This window comes from Cannabis sativa, chromosome 7 (genome assembly GCF_029168945.1).
Source record: "Cannabis sativa cultivar Pink pepper isolate KNU-18-1 chromosome 7, ASM2916894v1, whole genome shotgun sequence".
Taxonomy (NCBI): Eukaryota; Viridiplantae; Streptophyta; class Magnoliopsida; order Rosales; family Cannabaceae; genus Cannabis; species Cannabis sativa.
This window is the reverse complement of record NC_083607.1, coordinates 22,637,522-22,652,572: the sequence shown is the minus strand read 5'-3', so window position 1 is coordinate 22,652,572 and position 15,051 is coordinate 22,637,522. Positions and strand designations below refer to the sequence as shown.

Here is a 15,051-nt window from a genome sequence, read left to right as displayed (position 1 = left end):
GTAATAATTACAGCCGTCATTTTTTGAAACCCTCGAAGGGACAACAAAAGGTCACCTCCTCGTGACAACCTTTCACCTATCTCTCGTGTATAGTTTCCCTTGTGACCGCACCTGACACATCGCGAAACTAGGGGCATGTGTTATAGTGAGATTTCTCTCACCTAGAAACTCGAGACCAGACTCTTATTTAGAGGACACGTGTACTTAGATTTCCAATGAAAGCTGAGACGTCCGTAAGAGACTCCTCGAAGTTTAAACCTCACCCAAGATAGAGTCAGCGAGATATTACGAGTATGACCAAAGTCTAATCGCATAACTATAACTTGTATTATGCAGGATAAGAGAATGGATCTAATTCGCATATATCAGGATTTGTGCGAGTATCCTCTCTATATTCTTGCGTAAGCATAGAGATCGATTCTCTATAATGCGAGTCGGTCCCGATGACCCAACAGCCTTGATTAACCGATATAGACTCGCATGTATAGGTTCTATCAGCTCGTCATACGATGTCCAAAGAGGCGACTATATAAGAACGCAGACATCCTAAACTTAATTAAGTGTTGGACCCGTGAGCTTAACATTAGAATATGAACACTCAACTCGCACGTTAGAAGACGCATACGTTGCTGCATTTAGTGAATAGAAACTGCTACTCATTTATTGATTTTTACGTTAATTAGTTTAGTTATTGTAATTCAATGTGTGAACGGATTGACAATAAATGTAATCTTTGTGTAACTAATTGGACACTTGCTTTGTATATAAAGGAGTGATCCACCATGACATGAGACCTACAAAAACTCTTGCTACAGTGGACTAAGCAGACTGTGATCTGGCTGAACCACTTTAATCCTCTGTCTAACTGTTTTTTCCAGTTTTCTGTTAAGCATTGATATTCCCAACTCGAGTACTCGCCATTATAGGTTGAATACTCCCAGTTGTTCTTCAAACAATCTCTTCTTGTCATTAATATTATTATATATATTTGGTGTTGCGAATTTTGCTCGACAACATGACCTAATTGTAAATGCCATAGATATGTTTCATCATTATTATTGATCTCCTTTCTTTTATGGTTTCTAGGTTTAGCTACATTGAAAAGTTCGTTGTTAAGTGCAATTTGTATTTCCGGTCTCAAAACAAAAAGCCCTTGTTCCATGTAAGCAACACATAATTGAAATCCATTACGAGAAATTGTGCAAATAGAACTTGAAAAATTCAATTGATAAGATTGTATTTGTAAACATGAAACACTAATCAAGTTTCTACTAAAATTGGAATAAACCAAACATTCTCTAAAACTAAAAATTTCTTCTGAAACTTGAGGCGGTCTTTTCATTTAGCTTGGACCGATACTAATTCGCCATTTCCAACTCTGAGCTTCAACTCCCCTAGATTTAAATAATCCCAAGTTTCAAGCAGCTGCAATGAAGAACAAACATGGTTAGTAGATCTAGAATCAACAATCCAGAAGGATTTGTCATTCTCCAAAATACATGATTCAAAAACAAAAGCATTACCTTCATTCGAATTATTTAGAAGTCTGGGACATCGTTCTTCTTGATGTCTCTTCTCATTACAATTTGAACATTGAAGTGTACTACTATCAATTATTTCACAATTTGTACTTAAAGAAACAACATTGTTAGAAGTTTCATCATTAATTCTTTTCCTCTTATTTAGTTCTACAAAACTGGAGGGTGGCCTCCTTGCACGTAAGCTCTGTTCATAAGCTCGCAAATCTGCTTCTAGCTTGTCCATGTCGGATGAGTTAAAATTGTTGATCATATAAGATACAACAAATCCATTACGCTCAGGAGGAAGACTATTAAGAATTAATAGAACTCATTGTTCTCTAGATAAATCAATTCCCAACAAATTTGTTTTCTGGAACTTCTGATTCATCATCAACAAGTGTGAATTAATGCTCTTACTAGGAAGCATTTTCACACTATAGAGTTCATTTGCAAAGGCATTTACTAGGAGAGGGTTGGGGTGTGGGTTGTCCATTTTGACACTACGAATATCAATAAACAGAAATAAATCATTTGGTTCTATAAATTCATACACAAGTTTTGAAAATAACAAGTATAGCAAATATGTTTGTAAAAATAACAAAATAAAACATATTTCAAATTTTCCGAGGTTTTCAACAAACTAATACAGTGTCCCGTTTAGGCGAGAATCAAATATATCATCCATTGAATAGGGTAGTCAACTCATCTAAAAGGACAAACATTCTAGCAACCATTTATTCGATCGAAATGAGAATCCAACGTTGTCCTGTTTAGGCGAGAATCAAGGTCATTCTTATTTCATGAGCCTCCACCATTGTTTCATATTTTTGTAAGTCTTACTAATAGTAGCCGCCATTAGGATGATCAATACTAAGAATAAAACACTTACAAATAATACTTATCTTTCTAGATTCTACGGTGTTAAATTGCTAATGAATTAACGTTCATCCATTAGGGATGATTACTCACTAAAACAAGAACTATGTAGAACCAACATTGAAGATCGAATGTCTCTTGATTAAAGCTCATTATTTAAAATGTATTTTTATTTAATCACTTATTTTAGTCTAAATATTTTAATAATAAAAATCACTTAATTTAAGTTGATCCAAAATTAATTAAATAATTAATTTTCAACCTTAATTTAATTTTTAAAAATTAATTTTCGAAAATATTATATATAAATATATAAAATTTCGAAAATAATAAAATAAAAATTTGAAAAATATCTAATTTAAGTTATGATAAAATTTTAAACTTAAATTATTTTTAAAAAATTTAATTAAATAACAAATTAAGTATCTTGAACTAATCACCTTAATTTGAAAAATATTCTATTTTAAGTTGATCCAAAATTAACAAATTTTTAACTTAAAACAATATTTAAAGAATATCTCAATAACTAACTTCCTAGAAAAATTCAACTTAATTATTAATTTCAAAAATATTCAAATTCAACTTGATCCAAAATTAATTATAAATAACTGATTTTCAACTTAAATATATTTTATGATATATTAAATAATTAAGTATCTAGAAGAATCTAATTAGTTATAACTTCTTTATTTAATTAAATACAAGAAAAATACATATAGTTTTTCTTGAATAAGTTTCATCAAACTAAGTGTGTTTTTGTTAAATTAATTTCAAAATGTTCGAATGAAAATTTAATTTCATATATGTTAAAATTAATTATGTTGCTAATAAATTTTATTAGGTTAAACTAGTTTAATTAACCTAGTACAGTTATTCAAATGAGGCAAATGGGCCTTCACAATTGGGGTTGTTCATGTGATGGAGGGCTGGGTTGAGTACGTCATACCTATTACTATGACCCCTAACTCTCACACAAAGCCCAAAGGAGAGGAATTTAACCTTAAATGAATAACTATTATTAATTGAATAGGCCCAAATACTAACTGGGCCTAAATAAAATCTATCATAAGTGATAATTTTATTTAGCAACCTAGTCCATTTTAATTACAAAATTAAATGGGCTCCCTATATGCATCTAAGCCCAAAGCAAACATATAGGCTCACACAGGCATACAGATTTGGATGGATCCTATCATGTTACTAGTTTTATACACAGATGAAAGGAGATTGCAAAATATACCTGTTACAAATTATTTATTTGACCTATTTACAATTGAACCATTTGTTAAAATCAGATCATTGGATCTACTAACAAGTTAACCATGTCAATTTAGATCAAACAATAATAGAATTTATAAAAAAAAATTAATAATTAAAAATATATAAAACACACATGAATGTAACAAGTTGGATAGTTGGATATATGATTTATTTAATTTAAATTAATTAAATAATTAAATAATTTTGAAAATTTAAAAGAAAAATTATTTTCGAAAAAAAAAAGAAAAAAAATTTAAATTTAATAATTAATTTCAAAATCAAACCTATAAATTTAAAAAAATTAGATTTTCAACAAACCTAAATATCTATTTCAAAATTTGCTAACAACTATTTAAATTTCATGTTATTAAAATAAAATTAAATATTCAATAAAATAAAATGATAAATAAATATCGTTTATCTAATTTTACAATTTAATTTAAAAAAATAAAAAAAAATTTAAAAGTTAGCAAAATATCTTGTTACAATTAAAATATCTTGATTAAAATAATGTTATTTTAAATTTTAAATAAGGTCATTTTATTAAAATTATTTAAATAATTTAAAATATAAAATATCTCACCTTAAATTTAAAAACAAGGTAAAATAATCAAATTATAAAAAATAAGAGAACCAACTAAGCAAATAGATAGATTTTTACCTATTTTTAAGGTTCAAATATCACTAATATCTTAAATTAATTTTTAAAAAAATATTAATTAATTTAATTCTAATAATTAGATTTGAACTATGAAATATAAAAAATCTATATACAAAATTACACAAAAAATTCGAAATTAATTCCATAAAAAAGCATGAAGAAATTGGATTTGATGCAGATGGTATGCATTACATTCCATCCGCGCAGGTGGAGGTGTCTGCCCAAGAAACCTCGGCCAAGGAGGTTGCATGCAGCCTTGTAAGCACGTGGACAGGGCTTCAGACACGACCCTGACCATGTTCCTTCGGACAGCACCTTGTCCAAATGCACGTGTGACTGAGTGTCACTCGGATCCGCGCGTACGTGGGTGACACCATCCTTAAGATTTTTTCAAATTTCAAAAATTCATCACTAATTCAAATAAAATAAAAATTGAGTTCTGTAAAAAAGTGAATTGCTTAATTTTTTCCATACTATCCAAAAAAATAGTTCCAGAATAAAAATTATAATTATTTTTCCGTAAAAAATTTACAAATATCAAACAATCATAAAAAACACATAGATCAACATAAATCACATCCAAATCATACATACATTGTTTTAAGTCCAAATTTCTTGAAAGTAAATCAATTACCATGACTCTGATGCCAGTTGTTGGAATATATTTTACTAGGATCTAGATTTACTAACAAGTATATTTTTAACATCCTAAACATGAACTTCTAAAACGATATAAAATAGACACATAAAAGGTATGAGAAACCTTACATTGGTTGCAGCGGAATTAAATGACTCCTTTCGCTCAGATCTCTAACCCTTGTATCCTTTCTGTAGCAGAGTATCAGCATGATCTGAGCCCGAAACTTTTTTTTGTGTTTGAATTTTTTACAGTCTTACACACTATGATTGAGGACTTACTTGATATGTCTGGGCATGCACTCAATCACAAAGGCTTGAAATTGTTTCTGAAGAGACGCTATAGTATTTTGAAAATAGAAGAAGAAGAAGGAAGAGGTCTCATGAACCAAGATAGAAAACTAAGTTTTTAGCTTAAGAGGCATTAGTTGGATAATGAGACCATAGCCTTCCTTTTATACTAATTTCCACTAGGGTTAGGGTTGAATTATTTGGAATAAAAAATTGATAAAAATAGAGTAAAATACACATCTAGTGTCCGGCCAAATAGTGGGCCCTACACTAGTTTAGTTTCTGTGATTTTTTTCAACTATTTTATCTATTTTTCACAAATACCATTTTTGCACTTTCAACCCTATAAATGCTAAAACTATTTGTTTAATAATTATCAAATAAAATTGTAATTCATAATATTTATTAATTAGACTCCATATAGTCTCTTAATTAACAAATAAACCATAAAATACTATTTCTTCACAATCAAGCAATATCTTAGTGAAAAATTTATCAACTAGACATAGTCTAATTTTAGAATTATAATTGATTAACTAAAATCAATTAATCGAGTCTTACAAGCAGTTTGTCTCAACTAGTATGGGGACCATGGGCCTATATAACTGAGCTTTCAAAAAGCAGATCTAGAATTTACCAAGTAAATCCACTGACTTATTAATTCCTCATTGAATCCACAATAGAACTTGGAATTGCACTCTCAGTTACATAAAACGCTCTATATGTTCCACGATATAGATATGTTATTAATTATCCATTGTTATAATCCCAATAATCAATGATCCTCTATAGATGATCTTCATTGCATATTGATTAATTTACTGTTATACCCTTCAATGTATTTTATCCTTAAAACACTTAGCCACCTATAAATGATATTTCAATGAACAAATATAATCACTAAAAATGAGTACTCAACCATTTATCTCTATTTAGCTAAGCTCGAAGGAAATCATCGTTTCACTTCTATGTCCAGATAGAAGCTATAGATTCCATATCTATGATTAGCGCTCCCACTCAATTGTACTACCATGTTCCAAAAATGTACGTATCACCCAGACCAAAAGGTAGGCTTAACTAACAAATCAAAGAACACAAATAACACTCTTTAGATCGAACCTAACCATGTCATGATTAAGATCATTTGATCTAGGATAAACTATGTGATATTGAATTGAATAGATATTACGGTAAATTTATCATATCTAATCCAAGTTTAATATTGGTCCCTTCCAATGCATAATCCATGCATCCAACCCAAGCTTTACTTTAACCAATGCCTTGGAAAGGACATATAACACTTATCCAAGGTGCAAGTAAACTATGTTGTAGATTATCATATCAGTCAACCCCTGTGTACTGATAAATCTAGGAATACATTTAATCACATAATCTTGATTACTTTCTATTGTGCTGACGACACAATAAACAAGAATATTAACGTGATAAGGATTTGGATGAATTTAAAAATAAAATAAACATATAAATGATCATATGAACCAAAATGACATACTAAATAAGTAATGAAAATAATTTTAGTTCTTTATTGATAATTAAATAGAAAAGATTACATTCAAATAGAGTTTTATTTAGGGCACAAAGCCCAATAACAACCTGTAATTATAAGTCTATTAGATGTTTTAATGTGTAAACCGTGGTATACAGTGCCCTTTCACTACCTCAAAACCTCTTCACAGTAGTCTAGTGTATTGTAGTAGGAGTCTATAGAAACTGACTTAGCTTATTGACTGTAAAAGAGAGGTCCAATCTAGTGTGTGTTAGATATTGATGGCCTCCAATAATGCTCCTGTACTCAGTTGGATTGTTAAGGGGCTCCCAATCTATTTTTGACAATGGTTTGTTGACTGCCATTTGAGTTGATCACAGTTTAAGGTGCATCATCCCAGTTCTGACCAAGAGTTCTTGAACATACTTGCCTTGGTTAAGATGAAGGACAGTCTCATCTCTATGAACTTTGATTCCAAGGAAGTAATGCAAGAGCCCTAGATCTCCCATGGCAAACATAGGATGCAGCTTATTAATTAATTGATTCAGCTTGGTAGTGTTGTTACCTATCACATTAACATCATCCACGTAGACTAAAACAATGATAACTAAACCTAGAACTTTGTAAAAAAAAAAAATAAGGATGAATCTACCTTGTAGTTCTTAAAGTTCCAGGTTATGAGAGTAGCTTTCAACATGTCATACCAGGCCCTTGGTGCCTGCTTCAAACCATAAAGGGACTTGGTAAGTTTACATACTTAATTTTGTTTTGATTCATCTACAAAAGCATTGAGGTTGCTCCCTGCTGTGCAAGAACAAGGCTGAAAACAACAATTAACAAACAATAACAAAACAATATAAAGGATCAAAAGAGATCAAGAATAATGTACTGTACAGAATGAATAAGAAATCGAATTCACCAAGAAACCATAAGACCGGATTATGAACATGAAGAAGAATCTTTATTGCTAAATTAGCTTTGATTACAATGAATGAGAGAGAGAGATAAAACCAGGAAGATGAATCAATTACAATACAGAGACATTTACAGTAAATCCTCACATGAGGGAAGTTATTTCATGAATGGACACTCCCTTTGCCATCGCTCCTTAAACACTCTTACAATCTCTATTTCTGTTTTCTCAAGCTCTCTCTCATCAATAACAAATCATAAAACTAAGTCCCAACTAAATCAATGAGAAATAAATTTATATATAGGTGTAGGCTGCAACTAATTTTGATGCCAACCGAATTAGTTGGATAGGATAGTTGGTGATGATGTGGAAAACTACCAATTCACATGTGTCTTAATTACAACAATTTCCACCTTAATTGAGACACAGGTAAAATAAAGTTTGTGAATTTTAACATTCTTCAATGTTAAGTAAGGTTAGGCAATGCCTAAACTTGTCCAAAGTGACACACTTGGTAAGCATGTCAGCAGGGTTGTGATCTGTATTGATTTTCTTGACATGGACCTGATTGCTAGTGACTATGTCTCTGATGAAGTGCAGCCTTATATCTATGTGTTTAGACCTCTCATGATGCATAGGATTTTTCATGAGATGAAGTGCACTTTGGTTGTCACAGTGCACTGTTATATCATCATAGTTGAGCCCAAGTTCACTAGTGAATCCCTTCAACCATAGTGCCTCTTTCATTGCTTCAGTGGCAGCCATATATTCTTCTTCTGTTGAAGATAATGCCACAACCTTTTGCAGTGTTGATTTCCAACTTACACAGCCACCAAACACAGTGAACACATAGCCAGTGAGAGACCTTCTTGTATCTATACAACTAGTATAATCAGAATCCACACAACCATTAACAATTTCTTTGGCAAATGACTCTTTTCCGAACATAATTCCCATGTTTAGGGTGCCTTTGATGTACCTCAGAGTCCATTTAAGAGCAAACCAATGTTTCTGCCTAGGATCTGTAAAAAATCTACTAACCATGCTCATTGCATACCCAATGTCAGGTCTGGTACAGACCATGGAATACATTAAGCTGCCAACAGCATTTGCATATGGTACGCAATCCATATCAGATCTTTCTCTTTCTATTTTTGATGATTGCTCCTTTGAAAGTCTGAAATGATGAGATAATGGTGTTGAAACAGGTTTGGCATTTTCCATTCCAAACCTGGTTAGCACCTTTTTTAGGTATCCGTTCTAAGATAATAAAATCGTGTGGGGTCTGTTTCTTTTGATGTCAATGCCTAGGATCTTCTTAGCTGATCCTAGGTCCTTTATTTCAAATTCTGCATTAAGCTTTTCTTTTATCTTATTTATCTCAGATCTGTCTTTGCCAATTAATGGCATATCATCTACATACAGCAGTAGGTAGACATGTTGATTAAAGTAAACACAAGAATCATAACTGCTTTGACTGAAACCAAGGGTCTTCATGAACTCATCAAACCTCAAATTTCATTGTCTAGGGACCTGTTTCAAACCATAGAGTGACTTGAGCAGTAGGCATACTTGATTAGGATTCCCATTGTCAAATCCCTCTGGTTGTGTCATATAAATCTTTTCATCAAGTTCGCCATGTAGGAATGCTGTTCTAACATCCATTTGATCAATCTAAAGGTCATACTTTCCTGCTTTAGCCATCATGACCCTTGTGGATGTTTGCTTCACAACAGGTGCAAAAATTTCAGTAAAATTAGTTCCTTCCTTTTGAGTGAAGCCTTGGGCAACTAGTCTAGCTTTGTACCTTACTTCTCCATTACCGGTTTCATCTTCTTTGTGCCTGAATAGCCATTTGCATCCCACAAGCTTTTGTCCCTCTGGTTTGTTGACAACAATAGATGTTTTGTTTTTCTTCCAGGATAGCATCGCATCATCAATAGCTTTGTTCCATTTCTTGCTATCCTTACATGTCATTGCTTCTTGATAGGTTTCAGGTTCTGAGTTGTTTAGCTTTTCTGTAGTTGCAAGTGCAAAAGCTGTGAAATCAGCAAAACCAAATATAATAGGGGCTTTATGCACCCTCCTCTCTCTATCTCTACTGAGCTGATAATCATCAGCATCCATGTCAGCCTCTACATGAGTAGGTTCTTCTGTTTGAACCTGATCAGCAGCTTGTTCATCTTGTGTCTGATCTGTAGTGCCTGCATCCACCTCAAACCCAGTTGGTTCTGCACTAGAATTTTCATCTGGTTTTGTATTTGTCTTTGATTTCATAGCCATCTCTTCCTCTCTAAAGACAACATCGCTGCTTAGTAGACATTTCTTGTAACCTGGTACCATGCACCATAGTTTGTAGCCTTTCACTCCATCTGGATAGCCTAGAAATAAACATTTCGAGGCTCTTGGTTGAAGCTTATCTTGTCTTATGTGGGCATAGGCAGTGCATCCAAACACCCTAAGGTGTTCATAGCTTGGTGGATGCCCTGTCCATTTTTCTTATGGGGTCTTGAATCCAATGGCTGCTGATGGACACCTATTAATGAGATAGCTAGCTGTCTTCACAACTTCACCCCAGAAAGGTCTGTCAAGTCCAGCACTGTGAAGCATGCATCTGACCCTCTCAGTTAGAGTCATATTCATCCTTTCAGCTAACCCATTTTGCTAAGGATTTTTGGGCACTATTTTATGTCTATCAATGCCTTCTTTCTTGCAAAACTCAGTAAACTGGTTTGAGCAAAACTCAAGACCATTATCTGTTCTGAGTTTCTTTAACTTCTTTCCAGTTTGATTCTCAACAAGCTTCTTCCAGGTGACAAAAGTATTGAATGCATGATCCTTAGACTTAAGGAGAAACACCCATACCTTCCTTGAAAAATCATCTATAATGCTAAGAAAATAGCTTGCTCCCCCGAGTGTTTTAATCCTTGACGACCCCAATAAGTTAGAGTGAATGTAGTTCAAGGGCTCCTTGCTGATGTGTAGACCTGTAGAGCATTTAGCCTTGCAACATTTCCCATAAACACAGTCCTCACAAAACTGCAACTTCCCATTCAATTTTCCTTTCAACAGTCCCTGATTCTCAAGTTCTTGTAGACCCCTTTAACTTACATGACCAAGTTTAAGGTGCCAAAGACTGGTTTGATCAATCTCTTGATCTATTATGGCAGGTGCAACATTCCCCATCACAGTCTTGGCAATTAAAGAATATAGACCATTCTTTAATTCTCCTTTCATCACAGGTGTGAAATCCTTTGATATCACAAGGGTTCCACCATCCACCTTGATGATGCAACCAATGCTGTCCAACATACCTATTGACAGCAGGTTTCTCTTCAAATTAGGTACATATCTGACATTCTTAAGTGTCCTTGATATGCAATCAAACATAGTGATCATGACAGATCCAACGCCAAGCACACTGGAAGCTTTATAATTTCCCAAAATAACAGTCCCACCTGAGATGTTCTTGAGATCACTGAACATTTTAGCTTTGGGAAACATGTGGAATGAACAACCCGAGTCCAAGATCCACTCTTCTTCACATGATCTTCTTGAAACAACTAATACATCAGCAGACATGTAATCTACGCAAGCAATGTCAGCTTCTCCTTGTTTCTTGCCTTCTTCTTTGGCAAGCTTTGCTTTGAATGCCCTGCAATGACTCCTGAAATGCCCTTCTTTTCTACATTAAAAACATTTCTTTCCTGATTTGAACTTAGACTTGGTTTGATGATTGCTATTGGACTTGCTGTGATGGTTCTTTCTATCTGGTTTGCCTTTGGTGAACAGCCCCTCTCCACTGAGATGAGAATTGTCATCTGACTTCTTTTGAATCTCCTTTGAGTTGAGTGCAGACTTGACATCGGCCATGGTTAGGGATCCTTTTGCATATAATATTGTATCAACAAAGTGTTCAAAAGATTGTGGTAGTGAAGAGAGTAAAATTATACATTGATCCTCATCATCTATCTTGACTCCAATATTATTCACTTCAAGAATAATTCTATTGAATTCATCAAGATGCTTTCTTAGCTCTTTACTTTCATCAATTCTTAAAGTATAGAGCTTTTTCTTTAAGTATCATTTGTTAGCTTAAGATTTCTTAAGGTAAATATTAGCTAACTTACCACAAAGGTGTTGGAAATATTTTAATAGGATCTAGATTTACTAACAAGTATGTTTCATTAACACCCTAATATGAATTATAAAACAATGAAAATAAACACATAAGAGTTTAAGAAACCTTACAGTGGGTGCAGCGAAATGTTATGACTCCTTCCATTCAGATCTCTAGCCCTTGATTCCTTTCTGTAGCAGAGCATAATCAAGATCTAAATTTGGATCTCTTTCTCTCCTTCTTTGATGCTGATTTTCCTTAGTCTTACATACTATGATTGAGGTACCACTTGGTGTGTGTGCGCACTACTCATTCACTCAAGGGATTTCGAAAACAGAGAAGAAAAGAGAGAGGAAAGTGGTGGCTCAGGAATTCCCTCTGAAAAGAATAAGATCTAATTATGTGTGAAACATGAAGCCTTTACCTTCTATTTATAAAATACAACACAAGGTTAAGGTTGATTTACTTGGCATTTAAAAATGAAAAATAAAATGATAAAAGGGAAGCAAAGTGGCCGGCCATATAAAAATGGAAACAAGCCTCTCACTTTTGCAACTTTCCTATTTTATCATTCATAGTTTCCCATTCTCCAAAATTGCCAATTTTCTCATTCAACCACATAAATGTCAAATCTAATTATTTAATAACTATAATTAATTATTAAATAATATATTATCATTTATTTTATTTATTAATAAAACTAATCAAAGTTTCCCAATTAATAAATATACCCTTTAAACTCTCTATTTACTGTTTTACCCATGCTTAGTGAAAATTCATAAAGTAGACATAGTCTAACTTTTATAATTATAATTGATTAATTAAAATCAATTAACTAAGTCAAACAAGCAATATGGTCTCAACTAGTATGGGGACCATGGGTCTATATAACCGAGCTTCCAATAAGTCGAACCGAATTTACCAAGTAAATTCCCTAACTTATTAATTCCTTATTGAATCCACTCTTAGAACTTGGAATTGCACTCTCAGTCATATAGAACGCTCTATATCTTCCATGATATAGACACGTCATTAGTTATCCATTGTTATAATCCTAATGTGATCAATGATCCTCTATATAGATGATCTACACTGTAAAGGGATTAAATTACCGTAACACCCTACAATGTATTTTATCCTTAAAACACTTAACCCTGTATAAATGATATACCAGCTAAGTGAAATGAGTACTCCACCATTTATTTTCGTTTGGTTAAGCTCGAAGGAAATCATCCTTTACTTTCTATTCGCCAAATAGAAGCTATAGATTCCATATTTATGTTAGCGCTCCCACTCAATTGCACTACCATGTTCCCAAAATGTACGTATCACCCTGACGCAAAAGTAGGCTTAACTAACAAATCAAAGAACACGAATAAAACTCTTGAGATTGAACCTAATCATATCAGGATTAAGATCATTTGATCTAGGATCAACAGGTGATATTGAATTGAATAGATATTACGGTAAATTCTAATATATCAAATCAAAGTTCAATATCGGTCCCTTCCCATGTATACTCCATACATCCGATACTGGTAAACTTTGCCAATGTCCTGGAAAGGACATAACACTTTTCCAAGGTGTAAGAATACCTATCACTGATGATACCATGTCAGTCTAAATCCAGTGTTCTGACAAATCAGGGAATAAAATTTCGAACATATTATTAAGATTATATTCCACTGTGCTGACAACACTATAATCTTTAACAAATTCATATGTTCTGGACTTAAATAGAATTCATAAATTATATATATAATCATGAAATAAATCATTTGAACCATGCAACATAAAATGTTATTTCTGATCTTTATTAATAAGTAAATCTGATTATATTGAAATGGGTTTTATTTAGGGCACAAAACCCAATAAAAGGCCCACTGCAGTCTCTTCTTCAGAGACTTCTCCCAGAACCTCATCCCCAAGACTCAACAAGATAGCACTGTGAGCTTTGATCTGAATCTCTTTCTTCTTTTTTTCATCTTTAATGGCTTTCATGGCTTCTGCATCAAGAGCTTCATACAGTCCCTGGTGCACCAACATAGCCCTCATTTTCAGTCTCCATAGCCCGAAGTCATTTTTACCAGTGAACTTGTCCATCTCGAATTTAGCCATTGACATTCTTGGTTTCTCTGTGTTGAAATCGAGCAGTTCTTGGATTGATTAAGCCAACCTTGGCTCTGATACCATTTGTTGTGCAGGAACAATGCTGAAAACAACAATTAACAAACAATAACAGAGCAATATAAAGGATCAACAGAGATCAAGAATAATGTACTGTAAAGAATGAATGCGAAATCGAATTCACCAAGAAACCATAAGACTGGATTATGAACATGAAGAAGAATATTTATTGCTGAATTAGCTTTGATTACAATCAATGAGAGAGAGAGAGAGAGAGAGATAAAACCAGCAAGATGAATCAATTACAATACAGAGACAATTACAGTAAATCCTCACATGAGGGAAGCCGTTTCATGAATGGACACTCCCTTTAACATCCCTCCATAAACACTTTTACAATCTCCATTTTCTGTTTTCTCAAGCTCTCTCTCAGCAATAACAAATCATAAAACTAAGTTCCCGCTAAATCAGTGAGCAAGAATTCTCTATTTAGGTGTACGGCTGCAACTGATTTCGATGCCAACCAAATTAGTTGGATAGGATAGTTTGTGATGATGTGGCAAACTACCAATTCACATGTGTCTTAATTACAACACTCCCTGTAAAGATCTTCTTGCAGCTCCCCATTTAGAAATACATTATTTATGTCTAGTTGCCTTATCTCCTCGGCCTTAGCAACAACTGTAATAAGTGTGATTCAAATTGTGGAGGCCTTCACAATAGGGCTATAAGTCTCACCAAAATCAATTCCTCGTCTTTGATTAAACCCCTTTACGACCAACCTAGCTTTGTATCTTTGAAAGGTACTTTCAGCATTCAACTTAACCTTGTATACCCACTTATTTCGAATGATTTTCATTCCTTCAATATTTAGAACCAAAATCCTAGTTCCATTCCTCTTGAGAGCTATCATTTTCGTAGATACGGTCCTGTTCTAGCCACCGTATTTGAATACTTCTTCTACACTTGTAGGCTCTTCATTAATTATCACGCAGTTCCATTGAGATTGACCTACATAAACATTGGGTTGAAAATCCCTTCCTTAGCTCTAGTAACCATAGGGTGAGATGGAGCTAAAGGGACTATTTCTTGTGGTGAATCACCTGTGGTATAATAAGTTGGAGCTACAAAATAAAAATA

At 33.3% G+C, this 15,051-nt stretch overlaps 1 protein-coding gene across 1 annotated transcript; it reads right to left on the bottom strand.

Moving 5' to 3' along the window:
• Positions 1-7,528: 7,528 nt before the first annotated feature.
• Positions 7,529-8,888, bottom strand: LOC133039674 (secreted RxLR effector protein 161-like). The gene is made up of 2 exons (XM_061118584.1): positions 8,176-8,888; positions 7,529-7,571 (listed from the first exon to the last, which is right to left on the bottom strand). Exons 1-2 carry the CDS (start codon positions 8,886-8,888, stop codon positions 7,529-7,531), a joined length of 756 nt encoding a protein of 251 aa, XP_060974567.1.
• Between the last annotated feature and the right edge of the window lie 6,163 nt (positions 8,889-15,051).